The sequence below is a fragment of the Thunnus maccoyii genome, chromosome 10 (assembly GCF_910596095.1).
Source record: "Thunnus maccoyii chromosome 10, fThuMac1.1, whole genome shotgun sequence".
Taxonomy (NCBI): domain Eukaryota; kingdom Metazoa; phylum Chordata; class Actinopteri; order Scombriformes; family Scombridae; genus Thunnus; species Thunnus maccoyii.
Genome location: NC_056542.1, coordinates 7,242,906 through 7,262,956, shown reverse-complemented (window position 1 = coordinate 7,262,956; position 20,051 = coordinate 7,242,906). Strand labels below are relative to the sequence as shown.

The following is a 20,051-nucleotide window of genomic DNA, read 5'->3' as shown; positions in this document are numbered from 1 at the left end:
TTTACTTAGTTGATTTTAAATTTTTATACCTTGGGGAACGCTGGTGTGTGTCACTGCAGTCGCCGGCTGTGTTGCTGCGAGCGCAATTAAAATTCACGCACACTTTCCTCGTCCCCATTCCCCAGCATGCTCAGACGCTTCTTTGGATGGCACCAGAGATGGAAAAGTTGTAAATTTCTGATTATATGCAGAATAGATTTACTCTGGGTGCCTGTCTCAACACAATTAAGCACCCAACGCCCATAAATTAAACACATATAGGACTTCATATCTGAATGATAATCCTGTTGACCAGAAGAGCCCTGTTCAGCTTGTACTTTCATTACGAGTGTAGCCAGACTACACTTAAATCAACCAGCGACATGACACATTAGAAAATGTTTCTAGCAGCCCAACACAGAAAAAGTTGCAGCGTGTCATGTTGCTATTTTAAGAGAACTCATTCACTTTGGCATACGGTAATTGAAAGATGACGGCAGACTATATTCCCTGAGAAAATGATAATTCACAAGTGGTTTCAATGGGAGGAAGTGTCGAGGAACAAAAGGCATTTTTTATGACTTCAGTGCAGTGGTGTTGTGGGATCTGAATGCTGTGAAAATTGGCGTGCACCCTGAGGTCAGGCCTGTTTTAGTATTAGGTTAGTCTCATGGGTGACACATGACACACAGCCAATATGGATTTGGTTTGTTCAGCCATAGAAACTGTAAAGATGCAAACCTTTGTTGCAGATTGATTTAACAAATTGATAAATGTGCGAACTTTTGATGTTGTGCTTAAAAAAATCTTTAATACTTAAGGAAAAAAACAGCAATCTAAACAAAAGCTCCTTTCAAACATTGAATCTGCAGTATTAGAGTGTTGAATAGGAAGCTTCTTGGCTTTCAAAACATATGGCTGTCACATTCTTCTATCTGAAAAAGAGGTTAGGTCAATAAACATTTCTGCAAACTCATTTCAGTCTCACGCTTTCTTCAGTGCGCTGAGTTGTAGTCTGTATTTATATGACTCACCCACCATCTCACAGCTGCAGGCCCTCAGTCATTAGGTGATTCAATTAGATAAGAACTGTAATAGAACAATAAAATCTACTAGAATCTACAACATCAGACAGGTTATCATGAATGTAGAAGTAGAGACAATCTGGTTATTCATTCTGTGAAGGAATTTGTCAAGCAGCATTTAAACAAATTACATATGATGTTGTATAAACCTGAATATAGTCTGTCAAACCCTTCTAATATATCAGCCTGTTTCCAGTTCACATCAGATTGTTTCCAGAAAAATTCTAGATCAAGAGAAAATGAAACTTGATTTCAGAAAATACCTTACTTTGTTTCTTTCTTTTTTTGTTTTAAGGAAATGAAACATTTAGGACTCAGTTGGATTTGATAAGAAAGAGGTTTTTACAGTGCAATCTACAAAACTTAAGGCTGTACTTGTGCAGTATGCCTTGTAAGTTTTTTGGGGGTTTTTTCTCTGTAGCTGTGCATGTCCTGCAGGGTCCAGGCACCTCTTGGCAGTTTGTAACTCCTAGTTCATCATCCAAACAGTGAGGAAATGCAGCAAACCTAAAGACACGGTGACAATAAAAGAAACAAAAAAAAAAGTTATTAAGTTAAGAGTCATTTTCTGGTTTTGTGTTTATTAGATCACTCACTTTAAGATGATAACATGGAAACACACACGTGGTCCATTTTGTTCTGTTAACACAAAACTGAAATTAGTTTCTTTTTTTTTCTTCTATTTTCCAGATTATTAGGAATAAATGAGTAATTTATCACACAAACCCAGCACTTTACCTCACTCCAGTGCTACAGTCTCACCATTAGCCTTTCAGCTGCAGACACACTGCTTGAATTCACACAGTGACAGAAATAAAAGACGGTACTTTGTTTTATACTTTCTCATGTTTGACCTGAACTGTGATCTTAACTGAACATTGTGTTTATTTATGTCACTAAAACAAACTCAAGGAATGATTTGATCTGACTGATTCTTATGTCTATTGAAGTTTTGCAATATCCTCCCTGACCACAGGGGGCTCTGCTGCAGATGTATCTGCGGCAGACTGCAGCTGACAACCTCAAAATACATAGAAAACACACTGAAAGAAACTTAATGGGAATATTAAGAGAATAATAAGGACATCAATGGATTTGGAGCCTAACTCTAACTTTATAATCCCAGTTAGGATTAGGATTAGGCCCCAAATCAATTTTAACTCCTCAAACTCCTTATTTTTCTCTTAATATTCAAATTAAGTTTCTTTCAATAAGTTTTATTTTCTTTTACAACTGTTCCACATTGTATAACAATATCAAACATATTCTAGCTTTAACCATCCCTTTATATAAGTTATATGTATGGAAATACTTAACTATTTTCTATAGCTGCAAAGGTAGATTAAATTAATATAATCTACACCAGTGCACCCTTTTTTATACATATTCCCCCAAGACTTTGTCTGACATATTTGGTATTTTTGGAAGCTTGATTTTAAAATAAGATAAATTGATCAGTTTAACTGTTAATCTGCCAGTGTTGCTTTCTGTTGCTAGCATGAGAGAGATACAAACCTCAAGCTTTCCTCCTCTGCTCTTTCAACTGTTCAACCGACAATAGATAGCGATGGCAGAGAAAGAGGTAGATGCTCATTTATGCATTGTAACAGTTAGGAAAAATGGTACGATACCAAAGGATTTCACTTCTTTTCCCCTGAAATCAACCATTAATTAGCAATAAACAATTTCTCCTCACTATCTAATTGGCATCACATTTGTCAAGATACAGTTAAAGAGACTGCTTAATTAATTAAACATGAAATAGCACCTTCCCTGAGTGTTTGAGAATACAGATGTAACCGTGGATTTTTCTTCTCCACACACCAACACCTCCACCCCACCCTCTAAAAAAAAATCCAGCGCCAGATTTGATAAGATTTGTTCTCTTTATCACTTTAATTAGCACCTCCCTCCTGTCCCCTTTGCAAATGAGGGGTAGGTGAGGGGGTTCGGGATTTGATGACTTAAAATGCACACAGCTAACGAGTTATTCATACCCTGCACAGCTGTTAAGGCAATTTAACTGCTTCTTCTCCGTTCTACCTCCTTTCTCTTGATGCTTACTTGTCGAGGAGGGAAGGTGGCAAGAGGCCACGCAACTGGTCCATTATCTCAGTAGAGAAGCTCTCTGATTCAAAAATGGCCACAATTTCCAGCATTCACCTGTACCAGGGAAGATTTACAACTCTTCATATCTCGAACTTGCATCTTTCCTGGAACTTATGTCCGTTTTTATGCAACTCTGTGTGATGAAGTCGGTGTTACATAGGCAAGCAAGTTGTCAAAAAAAACACACCTGATTGCTTGGAGGCTTTTTCTATTCACAGCTATGAGCACATTTCTATGCACGCTGTATACTTGTGCGCTCCACCATTGCCCATCTGTCACTGCACAATTATGATCAGAGGAAAGAATTGCCTGAATGAAGTATCCGCACCTCAGCTACCATGCAGATTGCCGACCAGGACGTGTCAACTTCTCCTGGATCAGCATCCCCATGATTGGAAGATCACAACTCACATCTACAAACACTGACACAGATGCGAGCATGCTTTACTTAAATCCACTGAATTAAGTTCAATAAGGTTCAAATATTGCAAAGGTTCAACACGGTTTAAGGACATTTAGGAATATCAAAGACAAAGACTGAATAGGATTCCTCTCCTTGTTTGGCAGTTTTATTGGAAAAGCCTCAGTCTGTAAACCTCAAGGGACAGATTTGTGAAAAAGTCAAAAACTGCCAAATTTCTGGAAAATGTGCATACCTTAAATCCAATCAGTCTATCTGCTGAGATGCTTTCAGCTCTCTGCTTTTAAAAACAGCCTAAAACTGAATATATTAAACACAATTCAGACTTATAAGTGGTGAGGCACTTTGACGCGCCAACGGCCTGAAAATCTGTGATGCAACTTTCACTGTTGAGTCTGTTTTGGTCAATGCATAAGTGGAACCATTGTGACAAGTGGCGTCTGCCGAGTGGTGTTGTTCATCGATGAGTTATTGCTTTAAAATGAAAGTGGTAAGACAGGTTTAGAAAATGAAAATGGGTTCAATTAGTACTTGAAATAACAAGAGGCCACTTCAGCTAAATTCCTAGAAAATGAACAACAGGCCACAGACTCAATAAATAGAGATGAGTTGATTTTCACTGCAGGCTGCACTGTTAGTAATGTATAATTCCTTACCATGAGACATTTATCAATATTTTAGCTCATTCTAGACTGCTCCTTCTTTTGCTGTTCCCAAACTAACATTGCTTATATAAAAATCCTTGCTTTGTAGAATTCATTGCAATATTCTTTTTTAGTGTGCTCACTAAAATTGATAGGAAAATCTATTCCTGTGGCTTTATACACACAGCCTACTGAATGGACTGGAGGCACTGGCACAAACTTTGTAGATAACAGGATTCTTTGGACGCCTAGTAGATCCATCTGTCCATTTCACAACATTATGCTTGAGATGCTTGAATTGTAAACAGAGGTGGAAGGTCGGAACAGTGTGGAGCCATGGCTGTGTTGTTGTGTCTGCCTCTAAATTTCAAACAAAAGCTGTTATGTCTTAGGCCGAGGAGTGGAATAAAAGGGCAGTCCAAGGTGTCGGCCCCAAACATAAATATAAGACCTGGAATGTAATTCTTTATAGCTGAGAACGCCTAGCACAAGCTAAAGGCCCTGACTTTGCAGCTCAAAGGTGATATCTGTAAACATTTGGCGAGATGAGGCCTGTTTACTTATCCGAAACTTGTTCTAGAGTAAATTTTCAGTCACCTGACTGAAAATATTGGGCATCATACTGAAAATTAAAACGTGATAATGGAATTAATCAGGATAAGACAAGGGCATGTGCCACTTTTTCCACAAATCAGCATACATATTCATGTGAGCATGGTGTTGCTGAATTAATGTGATCAGAAGGACGGTTTCAATCCCCCCTGAGTTGGTTCATATTTAATCTCGTCTCCTCAAAACCGTAAGGCAAAGAGCGAGAGATGAGGGTAGAAAGAAACTTGGTGATTAATGTTATTAATTTCCACACCTCTAACCTTCTGTTTCCGCTTCTCCACGTTTGGTGTTGGAGGATGTGTTTTGAAAATGTTTGGCTTTACCAGGCAGCATGGCAGAAGAGAGAGAGAGAAGTTTCCAATGTACATTGGGATGATCCCGCGGAGATTGCTATCATTAGAATAACTTTATTAGGCTTTCTGCTGCATTTCCTGTTTGATTTACTGCGCAGTCCCAAGGGCTCATGGGTAGGCACTGAGGACTCTCCTGCACGAGCCAGACCTGCCGATGTTGTGCTGCAGCAACCTGAGTGTAACGTCCCTATTAATCTGGTGCTAAACGTAGCAGAAACAACGAAGGCACTGCCCAATAAATCTGCTTCAGGCCTTTACATGCATCATGGTGAGTCAGTGTTTGTGGAGACGAACAACTATGTGTGGTCCTGCAGTGGATTATGGGTAGAACATGGCCCTGGCACAACCATGATGAGGGATTTTGTACCTTAAAATGACATATTGGATATTATGTCTAATGGCTGAAGTGAATCAAAGTAAACCAATGCATTGAGAATGAAATAGAAAGTTTATCAGTTAATCACATGAGTGATGTTAGCTCAACAGTGTTTACTTAAAGTTAATATGTCTAGAATTTTTATTTTCAAATGATCTTGATAGCATAACGGCTATGAACAAACATCATCGCCTACGCCAATTTCTCACTCATTGCTGTGTTTGCTAACATCCAAGCTACTCTGTAGCTTGCAAGTGAGTAGCTTGCTCATTAGCAAACATTATATAAATAAGCAACCTGTTTTCTTCAACAGTTTATTATATGCCAAGCAGAACGGTGAAGATCCACTAGAGGCGAATAACATCGTCTCCACCACTTCTCACTCATTGCTATGGGTGTTTCGACACTGGCTGGTAAGGATTCTGTGATATTTACACAATGTCAACAAGTTTTTAGCCTGTTAACATTTGTTAGCAAGCATTGTGTAAAGAAACAAGAGTTCTTGTAGGGTAACCAGACGTCCCTATGTTCAAGCTGTCCCCAGAAATGTCCCCATTTTTAACAGTGCATTAAAAACAGACTGCAAAGTGAAATAATATTTTACATGGAATATATCACAAGTGTCAAAGTGAATCCACAGCATCACCGTAAACGTCTTTTCAAGCCAGGTAAGTTACAATCGCTTGAGATACTAGCTAGTGATGTTATAATATCACAATTTATTGTATAGATATATGATCTGCTCCATAAGGTTTTAAATAAGTTATGCTAGTTAACGTTAGCTATGTAGACTAAGTTAGCTAGCTGGGTTAGTTAGCTACTACTACTATTGTAGCTAAGTTAAAAAAGGTAACGATGCAATGGACAGGCTATTTTGAAAATATGATTATATTAAATTAATGCACAATTAATTATGACCATTTCTTTGTAGATTACAATTTAAATAGTTTGGCATTATTGCAAGTAGTGTGAAAATATATTTTGAAATTTTTATGGCTAACATTAGCATAATGTTTTCTGTTAGATAGTGATATGGAAGGAGAGGAGGAAAGGTAAAGATATGATACCAGAGCCTGCCAATTTATTATTTCAAAATTATGAGGTGGAAAGGTAAAGAGAAGGAAAGGAATTGAGAAAAGGAAGACGAGTGAAGAGGAGGGGAAAGATTGGAGAAGAAAAAGTAAGAGAGTAAGAAGAGTGACACAAGGAGAGTGAAGAAGAGCAGACAGAGGAGGTACAATGGCCCTTTCCAAGAAACAGAAATGCCATTTTAATGACAACCTGATGAGAGAATTTCCATTTATACGCGAGATTTTGAAACTAACTGTATTCCTCAGTGTCCCACAACTGTCCCGAATTCTACTTTCAATTGTCCCAGACTTAACAACCATGTCCAAAACTGAAGTTCTTTTTTTGTCATTCTACATAATATCTATTTTAAACACCATGCAGCTTCATAATTTAACATAACATTCAGTTCAATTTGTTTTGAGTTCATATGTACATCAATCTTATCATTATCTCCTTATTGCTGCCCCCCCTAAATGAGAGGCATTTTTAACAAGATCAAATACACAAAATGACTGCAGTGTTTTAAAATAAAATGCTCTGTTAACACATCTGTTTTTAAAAGGCTGTTAGTTTTTTTTTCTGTTCACATCTCCTGGTGTCAAAGTTTTTTTTTGTTACGTTATTATTCTTGCAGGCTCCACTGTGTTCTGGTAAAATGTCAATCAGAGGTGCATTTATAAACTTCTAAATTATTTATGAGTTATGAATTTTTATCACTCTTTATTTACACTCGAGTTGTTATTTCCCCATATCAATAATCTTTCTATTTTATTCTGAATTGTGAAGCCGTTCGTAAAGTGTGTTTCCACATATGTGCTATAAAGTAGATCATTGATCATCCCTCTGACGTTTAATAATGATGACTGAGATACCACCACAATGATGGTTTACTTAATCTTTGACATGCGTAATGGTCGCACGTAACATTAATGACAGCTGTTCTTGTGCTGGTAGAGAAATCAGTGAAATAAATTGGACTTTCTTTGACATCCTCCCTTTCCTTATATCTCACGTCATCATTACACATAATAATAATAATAATAATAACAATATGACACCTCATGAGCTGCATTTTATATAACTAAGCAAGGCATCACAACCACATTTTAATAGCTAGCTAGCACTTGATGCTAGCATGCTGTCATTTGCTTACCTGGAAGTAACACACCAGTCGAGAGAGTGTTGTCCCAAATGAATGGCTATGTTTACATGGACCCTAATATTCCAGGTCTTCACCCACACTGTGTTTTTGTTTGTGTTTTATCCTAATCTTCAACACAAGGGACATAAAAAGGGAGGGAAGCCAAAAACTGCAATAATGTCTGATTAAATTTACTGACTGACAACTGCTTTTTTTTTTTTTTTCATCAAATCATTATGGTGTTTTCAGATGAATTCACAAACTCCTCACCTTTTGGTGAAATTTGCCATTTTGAGATGGAAATAGGTCTACAAGATTTGTGTAGATCCGAGGAGAATTTTTTTATTTTGGGAGGGGGAGGGGTTGGTCAGGTTGACTGGTGTTATACAAGTAGCGTAGCTCCTTTAAGGGATAGTTCTGTGCATAGGCTGTGTGCGTAGCGAGTGTGCGGTCATGAGAGAGAGAAAGCGAGAGAACATGTGTGAGACGGTGAGGCTGGCGACTGGAGCAGAGTGTATGAAGTTAGCAGTATAGCTGTGAACATAGCAGTGCAGTGAACGTACAGTCTAGGCTGTGGCCACCTGCTGATTAAAGTGAAGGGGGTTACCCCCGAAGTTAGCGACAGCTTTGGCCCTGGAGCAGAATACAAATTCTCCTCTGTGCTTCCCGACTACAGTCTGGACCAGTGACTGTAGTGACTTGGGTCTGGATGCTGAAGCAGAAAAGGTTAACATCAGGTTCAATGCAGAATTGGTTAATTTGAACTCTATAATGTCTTCAAAGTATGCCATATTGATGCATTTATATGCAACATGTTCTGGGCCAGGTGTACTGGTAATAGCATTATTTTTTCATAGCTTTATTGTAGTTTTATTAAAGTAAACAGAGACAAATGTTTGAATTCACGTCTGCATTTATGTTACTTGTCATATGTAATTATGCATATAGACTAGATGTAAACTTTTTATGAATTTGATCATTTACATGCCTCATATTAGAAGAGTGTTAATAAAGAGCTACTATAAGCTGATGTCCAACATACTATTTTATCTTGTTGTCTTCTTGTTGTCTTGTTGATGTATTCAGCTTCCACATCTATTGATGTTTTATGTTGTTTTACCCCATACCCCATGTTAGAAATACTTTTCAAGCAGATGCAAATATACTTAAAAGTCAAAATTTCTGTCAAAATTTTCTCTCGGGGGAGCATGACCCCAGGACCCCCCTAGTTTTGGCAGGTTTTCTCTACCCATGCAATTTTACATTACATACATTATTCCATGCCACTGGTCACTCTGCCGTCCCACCATGCATTAACAGGTGAATCCCTCACATGGGACAGAACTTTGCTTACTGTTGAAATGTGCTCAGTGGATCTTGGCTGTAACATTTTGTTTGTAGAAGAAACAGAAAAATACCCAGAGGTGTTTCAAACACAGATTTTATATCCCAATGCATCCAAAAACTGCTGTGACTCCTCTTCCAAGAAGGCACTGATCTGATTTTCACACCATTTTTTGTTATTATTGTAAATTAATTGATCAAAATAAGATCTGGAGGTTCCATATTTCTGTTTTTTTATAATAAAGAAACTGAAAATAATGAGTATTACATACATTGAAAGAAGAAACAGAAGAGAAAATGAACAGCTGTGGATCTTATAATTGATCACATATCATCAGACACAAACACAGTCCATCTAAAACTGTTCAGATTCTTTTTCTCTGTTTTGAGGTTTCTTGAGAAGTTTATGTTCTTGATCATCTCACTTTGGATAAATGTTCCCCACGAGAACAGAAGGTTTGACTCGGTATTCTTGGATTTGATACCTTGTTTATTTCAACAATAGATGCAGTTAGAGTCCTCCACCAGTACCAGAAATAAAATTATGCATCCTCATGATACTGTTAAATTCTCAGGATTTTTTTTTTTTTACCAATCGGTGAGTGTTGTGTATTAGGCTGATGAGCACTAACACAGGCTTAAGTATCATGTGATGGATTACATAACAGAAAAACTGTGAAGGACTATGCCAAGTTGTGAGCCATTACCCAACAGTGAAGCACTTGACAGTCTGGCAGGGCTACTGGTTTCAGACCACCTTTTCCAGAGTTGTTAAGCGATGTACGACATATGATGTGCACTTGAAATTCATGAATCCCAAACATTGGTTTCTCCAGTGTTCCTTCAAGTCGTCTGTGAAGTGTTAATGTGCTCCGTTGATTGACGTCTTCATGAGTACTCTGGGGGTTTGTGTTAAGTGGAGCATGTATACGTTCTTTAAATGTGTCCATCCTGCAGATGTGCATTCTAGCAATAAACTAGAAATACCACCTTGCAGTTGTATGCCTTCGCCAACCAGTCAAGTTGTGGTTTACATCCATATCTGTCCAGAATATTTGAAGTGATGATTTGAAGGAATGTAATAAGCAGTATTAATTGTATTTTCCTTGTATGTGTTCATGAAGTGGTAGCCATGACAGTAGATAGTGCTTCAGATATGGATGTTGTACAAATTTCAAAATGTGGATGCTTCACACACATCTCACACATCTCACACACGAACCAGCAGCACAGAAGATCTATACAATCACCACAGTTTCAAGGTGGGCACCCAAGATAAGTGTCACCAATTCAGTATCTGACCAGACCAGTGGTGGACCAGACCATCTAACCAGTTTTGCAGAACATTATGATGTCATAGTGAAGTGGAGTCCCCCCCTTCACACACAACAGAGATAGTGGCATTTGGATCCAGATAGCTGTGATTGCAGCAGTATGAAATGTAATGAAGCCCACCCACAGCAGACAACCCAAAACAGGAGTTGAACACACCAAGTCCACCTGCAACACAGTACCCTTCCCTAACTCTAACCCGCCTTTGCACTAAATTGCATCAAATCTTGCATCACGGCCATATAAATGGGATGAGGACGGGGTTATCAAACTGGACTTTACATTTCACATCCCTCATTAAAGCCCTGCACTTGACTTGACCAGAAGACCCTGCACAGCAGGTCCTCTGGTCTACCCACCAGACTGATGCTCAGAGCATCATACGTTTAGACTGTAAAAAAATAACGGATGTAGCCACCATGATGTCACCCATTGGTTTGTGGACTCCCATTTTGGAGTCTCAAGTTCAGTATTTTGACCATCGCCATCTTGGATTTTTGGAGCCAAAAGACCAAGAGCATGGCGCTAACACTAACACTATCTGCTAGCTTGGTTAACACGGTGTATCTGTAATTTACATTGACTGTGATAATGCTAATGCTAATCTTGGCAAGTGAAAAACAGGCTTAAAACAAAATGTACTTATCAGAAAAACTAAACAGCTGACTTCTTATAGCGTCTTTTAGTACAACCAAATGCTGAACAAGACTTTTTTAAGCAAACGAAATGTTACAGTTAACTTTCATGAACTGAAAACACACTGTAGCTTATGGGAGATGCATTGAGAAGCACACTAAAACCCAACATATCTACATCATATGACCTACCTTTGATTAAGAAATGCCTCTACCAAATGAAAGAACATACTTCAGAGAATACTGACTGATTTTCCCAAATGTGTGCATTTGTTTATTTGCTGTTGGTCTCCAAGTAGTATCCAAAGATGATTAGAGGCATACTTTACAGGGCTCATGGCGAGTCAAATTAAAATGCTCACCATGGCAAATAAAAAAAAGTAGAAAAAAATTGAGTATCGGATAAATAAATATTATTAACAAAATCTGTATTTTTCATCCCTTCTCTCTTCTTTTATTTAGATCTGGAGGCTGCTTTACAATGATTGACAAGGCTAATGATAGCTAATGTTATGGGAATATCATATGTTCAAATGAAATGTTTACAAACCTCCTTTGATTATTAATTGTGCATTGGTAGACTATAAATGAACCCTTTGCTATAAAACAACGAAGGCATACATTATATGGCTATACGTTAAACAATGAACTTGATAATCCGTAAATAATACATCGCAATGCGGTCACCATATCAAAAACTGTATATTACGTTACATAATGTTCGCTAATGGGCTCAGTTAATTTAGTCTGGGTATTATCACAGTTTAGCTAACTTACTAACGTTAGTTTGTTGCTAACCTCAATCACATGTGCATAAGAAAGCTCCATTAGCTAAACATTAGCTAAATAGCAACACACCAAAATACCGGTGCTTCCATCACCCAGATTGATAACCTGTGAAACTGAGAGGGAAGAGATGAAGGAATGGTCTGCCCATTCACCACTACACTAACTACGCTGAGAGCTTTCAAGAGTTGCGGGACTCCCTAAAAACTTGGTATTTCACCCGATTGGTTGTGGTTTTGCAGGACGTAGCAGTGCATGCTTTGGCGAGCTCTGTGATTGTCCCAACCATGGATGTATTATAAGAGTTGGATACTGGACCGAAAAATGGCGCCTGTTCAGTCCAAAAAGAATTGGTTGCCTGGCGCATATGCCAAAAAAGTTTCTGGCTTCCAGGTCTACTTCTGGGGGTATTCAACCCACTGAATATGTGCAGTAGTGTTTCTCCTGCTGGCCCTGCCTGCGAGTTCGGCCCATAGACTTTACATTGTAGTGACGTCACAGATTTTTAAATCACTTTACTTGGCTTGAGGAAAGTTTTACAAATATAAAACCTCCATGGATCAAAAATTCATAATAGAAAGAGTCATACTCGACCTTGTTGGCAGTTCAAGGTGTCCTGTCAACAGTTTCACAGATGTCTCTTTTACAATGGTGGTCGATGGGGAAAATTGGCTGCAAGGCTGAGCAACGGCACCATATCCAACTCTGATAATACATCCATAGTCTCAGCCTGTGCTGAGTACACGTTCATGAGTTTTCCACAATGGAGGGTGAGTTACGTTAGTTTTGTACAAATAATGTAGATTACTACTCGTAATTTGTACTATCCAGTCATGCTAACAATAGAATGTCATAACATGTGGCCCATATCATGTGCCATGAAAATATTGGAGGAAATTTACTTTAAGAATGTGAATTCACCTTTATGTATGCAGACATCCCACCTGCCTTTGTGCTTTTGTGTTTTTTTTAAACTCAATTATTGAACTATATTTTTGTTTTGTCTCAGATGGGTGAAATGCTGCAGCAGCATGAGAGAGACATGCATGTGTTTACACACACACACACACACACACACACACACACACGTGAAATCTTCATACAGGCAGGGTGTGAAATACGGAGGGTCTTGGGGGAGTATCAGACAAACTACACTGAATAATACACGCATTCAATATAACAGGTTATTTGTGCACACAAATGTTATATATAAACATAATATGCTGTATTGTGTATTCCTGTAATTTGTATATTTGATCTTGCATCTTTGTACATGGAAATAATTCATGTGTGTGCCTTGTAAGCCCGTATGGGCTGAGCATCTTGATGTAAGATACGACCCTCAGTCACTTTGAATGACATGTTTTGACAAACACTAATATATCCTGCCTCTGGTGATTGAACCAACTGTAGTAAATGTAGTTTGGTGAGGAGTTCCCAAACTTTTCCATGCTAAGGACCCTCAAATAGATAGAACAGAAACCTTTTGGTGTGGAACCCTATGCTATGTCCACCTGAAAAGAGGTATCCTACCCCTGGCAATAGAAGTAGATAAGTGAGGAAGGTAGAGTGTATTTGGTGTGTGATCTGGGAGATGATGAAAATAACATTGCACTTAGTTTTATTGTAAGTTACTTTATATGATAACCTGTGTGCACCTTTGTAAGAATACAGAACAAAAGTCCTGAATTATTTTGGTTTGATGAAAATGAGATGTTGAACTAAGTAGCAAGCTTGGAAAATTAGGCAAACTAGACTGAATAATACACACATACAATATGAGATCAGTTTATTTGATGCATGTCAAGTATGAAGGCATACAGAATATACTAATCATGTTTTTCTATAATTTATATATTTGGTCTCACACCTATGTACATGGTAATTAATAATGTGCCTTGTAAGCCCGTTTGGGAATCTATTGATGCAAGATACTACATTGACTTCAGAATACAGACCTCCTCATCTGTTGGACATAATTTAGTCCATCTAAATGTCAGTATATCTTAGCTCTATTTAGTTGTACATATTTTCCAGTATAACGTCATGATGGTCAATTTGAGAATTTAACAACAATTAGACAGGATGTTTCCTGTAGGTTTTTGTAGGTTAATAAACAACTTTTTACGTTACCGTTGCACTAGCTTATCAAAAAGTGACAAGACGACCCAATGCAGGTCGACGAGAGCGCACATCAGTCACACAATGCTCTGTGTAATGCAGGATGTAAGGCACCGCCCATGGGTGAAATGCCAAGTTTTTAGTTTTTCTTGATCGGCTTCAGACTCTTTTCTTCAGATTCTTTTCAGACTCGGAGCTAGCTGCTTGGTTGTATGTGGTGCAGGCACGAAAGAAACTTCCAATTGAAATACAAGTGTTTTAAAGTCCTGCTGGAAAATTCATGTCCGTGTACACAAATCCATAGATTAAGTTTCATGACTATTTCATGAACTGCTGTGATACTGGGTTGTTATTTGGCAGTTTGACCTCAGTAACTCCACCCGGCTCTAAGCCAAGCATGTGTGTCTACAGGAACCTTCATGTGGAAAGTGTTTATGTGCTATGACACAGAGGATTTCTACAAATATCACAAGAAGTTACTGTATCTACTGGGCCTTTTTTTTTTTTTTCTTTTCCAAAAGTGGCATACCACAGCATGATGTGGCATCGTCTATGAATGCTTTCTGGGAAACTTATCTTCTGTTGCCTGCTAATTTATAAAATAAGCAACAGCATGAGAAGCCCAGGGTAACAGAGTCAGTGATTCATCAGTCAACATTCTTGTCGTAATTATGATTTCTATTTTGACATCTGGGAAAGTCTTTGAAGTGTGTTTGATGCCGTGGAGAGCCAGTGAACAGCCTAATAGAGACGGAGTTTAAAAACTGTTGCTTGCCAGTCTTCTCTGAGCAATCACCCATGATACCCACCCGTGGCGAAACTCCTGCGTTTAGCACAAAACTGGAGCCTCTGTGAACCTTTTCAGCTCGTGATGCGAGAAAACGAAGCCAAGTCTGCTTCCCCCTTCTTTTACAGCTGTGCACGGACAGTAAGATGAACTCTGGCACCAAGCTGCTTTTGTTTTTATACTTCTTCTTCTTATATTTTACTTATTGTATTAAAAAAGTATCTCAAAATTTCCCTTTTTCCCTCAGAAATCATTTCACAAGCTCCATAAATATTTCTGTGACCACCACCAAGATCGAGAACCATTGTTATAGAAAAGTATTAGCCATCTGTGTGGATAAACCTTTTGTAAGGCTGAGGCAAATATGGCTGATCCTTATGAAAACAGATATAATGAGGAGGAGTATCATGCTAGAGTTCCTGTTATTTGTTGGTGCATTCACCTCGATCAGTGAGTAAGTCACTTGTTAAGTCAAAATCAAGAAATAATGAAGCTTATTGGTGCCTCTACTTTCTCATGTGTAGTTTTTTTTTTTATTTTTTTACCTCTTGACACCTTCTAATCTCCACCTTTAGCAAATCGATGAGTCCCAAGAGAGCATCTGACACCCTATGATCTGTTTTTTTTTTTCTAAACACACACAATGTTACACTCTGGCTTTTTTATTCATGAAAAAAAAAAGAGCAGAACATCAAGGGAACGCCAGCCCAGACTAGCTGGCACATATCGCAGGTAACAGGTGAGGGTAATTTCCTAAAGGTGCAGACACCTGGCCTCACCTGGGGTTCACGGCGAGGTCAGAACACCTGTGCTGTTCTTTATCTTAACTCCCTGTGGAGGGCTTTGCTATTATTGGTGTTCACACCTTACATTTATTTATTTCAGATTTTTACAGGTGCTTCAGATACACTCAGCAGTAGAAGTGAAGATGCAGTAGAAGAGCCCAGGTACAGTTGGTTTGATAGGAAGAGGCACGACAGAACGTTGATTTTCAATTTTGTACGGTGAGCTCTTGCACAAACTTCAAATATATTTACAATAATAAACAATCAATGATTCATAAGATGTGATATTTACAGTTATTACAAATAACATGTGTTCAGTGACTGCAGCTGAATGAGTCAGTAACTGGAGATGATATCTCTTAGCAGTAGGTTTTTAAAACAATTCACATTGTTTCATCTTTTGTTCCCAGAGGAGAGGGGAGAAAAAAAACCCCTCTGGTGTCAAAAGAGTCTGGTCAAGTTAATGCCAAGAAATCTGTGGTACAATACAAACAGTTTAATTGTGTAATTAACAATCAATAACCACTTCTAGTTAGAACATTTCTGCAGAAAGGAACCGAGAAACACTTATAAAACAGTCAGTCGTAACAAAATAACTGGTGTTCTCATTGAAATAAACTCATAAAAAAGAAACACTTTTTATACAGAATATTTATACAGGAATAGCTTTTGAATTGGATTGTTAACCAAAGGAAGACACATCGCAGACATCGATTTTCACACAGATTGCATATGTTTTTCTTTCTAAGGTGTTCTATAGGTTAGTCATTTTACCTAAGCTTATTTGCATGATAGTAAAAATTGCATACAACATTAATTGTGAAGCTTGTAGCATGAGTTGCTTGACATACAGCACTTTTTATAGGCAACCTTTAAAGCACATTTCTCCATTTAAAACGTGTAAGACACTTTTTGTTTTTACTGCCCATCGAAATTACATTTATAAATAGAAAAAAGATCGGTTGAATTTTAAAAAAAGCGCTATGCAACATAAACTTTTAAAAAAAGTAATTACATCAAAAACACTGCATGAACTGCAAATAAATAATGTCGGACAACATAAACATGGTGTAATTCACATTTCTAACTGTGTGGCAATTCAGAAAGTTACAGTGACAAAGGTTTTGCAAAATAATGTAACATCGGCAGTGCCGTATAGTACAAGGCATTGTTGGCATAGTTTCTTTAAGACTGTATTTCTTTTTTACAGTTACAATATATGTCTATATATATATATTTATATTTCTTCCCTAACAAATAATATGTAAAGACTGAGCTATTCTCGGAGATGCACCTGGGCTGGGTGATCGCGTTCCAGAGTTTGGAGTGATCCATAATCACATTATGCGCTTTTTAAAAGAATAACTAATCTGCCAGCAGGCTCCAGACTTGATACCTCATAATTAAGGCCTTGTCAACCACTTGGTCCTTGATTTCATTTGCTATTTTTTAAAAAATCCAGTTAAACATCACATACGTAAACACCTATCAAAGTCCTATCAAACTCCACGGGGACTTTTTTCTTTTTAAATATAATCAGTAGCTCAAAAAAGATAAAGTAAGTCAGTGTAAAACAACAGACAGAGTGCAGTCAGCAAATATCCACGGCAACATACTTAGAATAATTTTTTGTGCAGATTATTTAAATGATGCATCAGTCTTTACAGTGAATAATACAAGTTTTACAAAATCCAAAAAGTAGTACTTGTTGTATTACAGAGTCTGAGATGGGCTTTCCAGTGTGTGAACACTAACTTCACATAGCCTGTCAGTCTGCAACTGATATATAAACACTCCTCATACAGTCCAGGCGCTGTACTGAATAAAAACACTACTTTTCTTTATTTGCAGTGTGGTGGTTCTGTGTCAGCCAGAGCGTTACATTTAGCACAGTCATCAGTCTGTGTGTGTGCACATGAAAACTCTCAGTACATGATTCATCCTACTCCTTGGCCTCGTGCTCTAACTCTAACTGGGCCTCAGCGCCTCGGCCCAGCTGCTCTTCGATCTTGATGGAGAAGATGGTGTTGTTGGTCTGCGTGCTCTCGTCCATCTCCTTCAGCAGCTCGCCGCTCTCCCTGAAGTCCGTCAGCTCCTCCTCGAAGGCCGGGCTGCTGCTGCTGCTGCTGCTGCTGGTGTTGGTGTTGGTGGTGGCTGGGGTGTTGTTGTTGTTGTTGTTACTGGGTTCCTTGGGCCCCTTGGCTGGGTGATTGACGTAGAAGCGCTGGTTCTGGAAGAACTTGATGATGGTGAGCTTGGGGAGGTCCAGCTGGGCCGACAGGGTGTGGATGGCCTCCTCGTCGGGGTAGAGACCCACATCCTGGATGAAGCTCTGCAGGATGCCCAGAGCCTCCAGGGAGATCTTCCCTCCACTGGTGCGGGACTTGATGCTCCCTCCGCGGCTGACTTCGTCCTCCGTCTCGGCCGGAGAGGCGGTGGAAGGCTGGCGGGGCGGCAACCGGGGGCCGGTGGTGGGCTGCTGTTGCTGCAAGGGCTGCTGGGACAAAAGGGGTTGGGAGGGGTGCTGGAGGGACAGTGAGGGCTGGTGCTGCTGTTGTGACTGGGGCAGCTGAGGCTGCAGTGGGAAAAAAAAAAAGGGGAAGAGAAAGGAGACGGGGATGTTATCAGTGAACACTTATCGGCGCATTAATAAGGCCTTTCATTAAAATCAATTGAGTTGTGAGGAAAAATGGGCCTACTGTGTATAGAACAGGCATTTGGTTGAAGGAATTTTCCATGCAATATCTCACTGAATGTAATCAGTTCTCCAGATATGAATTTTTTTTTTTTGGTGGTGGTGGGAGATTGTGTCTCATTGTGGGGGTAGAGGCAACAGCAACACACTAGTAGAGACACACACACACACTCACAACCTCAAAAAGACACAATCAGCCGTACACACAGTGGGAATTCACAGGGAAACTGGCCTCTCTATTATAGCCTCTGCTGCTTATCAGGCTCTATTGCCAGGCAGTGATAAACAAGCTCCCTGTGCACAATTCATGTTACGATGGTCTGGCTGATTTGCCGCAGTGTGAGAATGCTATCGATGGCTTTCACTCTGCCGTCAGAATCCCGTTAGTGTAAACACATGACACATTACTCGTAAAATGTCTCATTGTGTGGTTGGAGAGGGAGTGAGTGGGCAACTCGTGGTCCCTATTGACCCCGCAAAATGGGTGCTCTTTTATTTTCATTTCTGAGTCAGACACTGTAGAATAGGTGTTTCATAATGAAGTTTGCAAAACAGCACTTTGCATGGACTGTTTGCCAAAGGCATAAATGTACCCAAAGAAGTGATTTTTACAGCACCAATATACAGAGCTATGATAGTTCTTGTTGAGCTAATGTGAGCTAATTTGGCTAATGTGTCGTGTTAGTGAAGGACCGGCACAAAATATTTAAACACTAGTCTCTTATGGACGTGATAAAACTGCACTATTAAATAAGAAATAATCCTATTTTATCAATCTACAACCATTTCTGTTTGCATGCAAAGTAAAACTCCCTCATTCCATATCTGCTGCTGGAATTGATTTGTAAAAGAAATCCTATTACCTTATTTATATCCAGTAAATGGCAGCCTTTGTGAAACACTGGCCATGTCTCCAAGTAACCAAATAACTAATCAACCACTCAGCTGTGGCTCAGACTTTTAATAGAAGAATTATTGTACTTCATTAAGATATTTTGACCGTTAACCGAGGCTCTGTGTTATTTTCCATTCATCTACCAGATGTCTTTTATAAAGCAGCTTTGTTAAATAAGTTCAGGCTAATGATATCTTTGAAAACGGCTTTCGCTGAAAAGTAGGAACTTTTAAGTATTGCTGTGTTTCTAATTAACAAGAGTTCATAAAAACTCTTAAGTGTTGTTTATTACATAATGCCTGGAAAATTAGTTAAGATTAAATGAAAAGGGGGGGGAAAATTTAGATTTTTTTATTTATGTGTTTTTGATACACAGCACTTTAGAAAAATGTAGGAAAATACGTTCATATACAGTAAGTAGAGTTTTATCAGGAGAGACTGTCTCACCTGCGCCCTTTATGCACAAATTAGGGCTGTAACTAATCACCACTGTCATTATCAATCAGTGTCATTTTCATTTATAGTCTTTTAATTGATTGTTTTGTTTGACCAACAGTCAAAAACACAAATATGTTCTGTTTACTTTCACATAAGACAAAGAAAAGCAGCAAATCTTCACAATTTGAAGAAACTATTGAGAAGTTTGAACAATGAAGGTTTTCTTTTATGACTCAAAATAGTTGCAGATTAACTTCCTGTCAGTTAACAGACTGTAACATGAACAGCAGAGTTAAGGTACAGAACGTAATCAAAAGTGAAACCTTGTATGTTCTGGTGTGTGTGTGTGTATGTTTTCATGCACCGTATATATTTTATTCATATTATTTTTTGTGTTTACCTCCATATGTTGCATATTTTTTACATTTTATTACAGCATTTT

At 38.6% G+C, this 20,051-nt stretch overlaps 1 protein-coding gene and 1 long non-coding RNA gene across 9 annotated transcripts in view; both read right to left on the bottom strand.

Moving 5' to 3' along the window:
* Positions 1-600: 600 nt before the first annotated feature.
* LOC121904951 lies at positions 601-8,933 on the bottom strand. Its single transcript, XR_006098322.1, has 3 exons — positions 7,804-8,933; positions 3,129-3,595; positions 601-1,571 (listed from the first exon to the last, which is right to left on the bottom strand). It is a non-coding gene; the product is annotated as an uncharacterized LOC121904951 (long non-coding RNA).
* A 7,129-nt stretch (positions 8,934-16,062) lies between these two features.
* LOC121906338 (DNA-binding protein SATB1) overlaps positions 16,063-20,051 on the bottom strand; it is a 79,333-nt gene continuing 75,344 nt past the window's right edge. For all 8 annotated transcript variants that reach the window (XM_042425150.1, XM_042425151.1, XM_042425149.1 and 5 more), the window contains one exon: positions 16,063-18,156. In XM_042425150.1, coding sequence (XP_042281084.1) covers positions 17,524-18,156 — 633 coding nt within the window. In that variant the 3' untranslated portion in view covers positions 16,063-17,523. The remainder of the gene's footprint in view (positions 18,157-20,051) is intronic.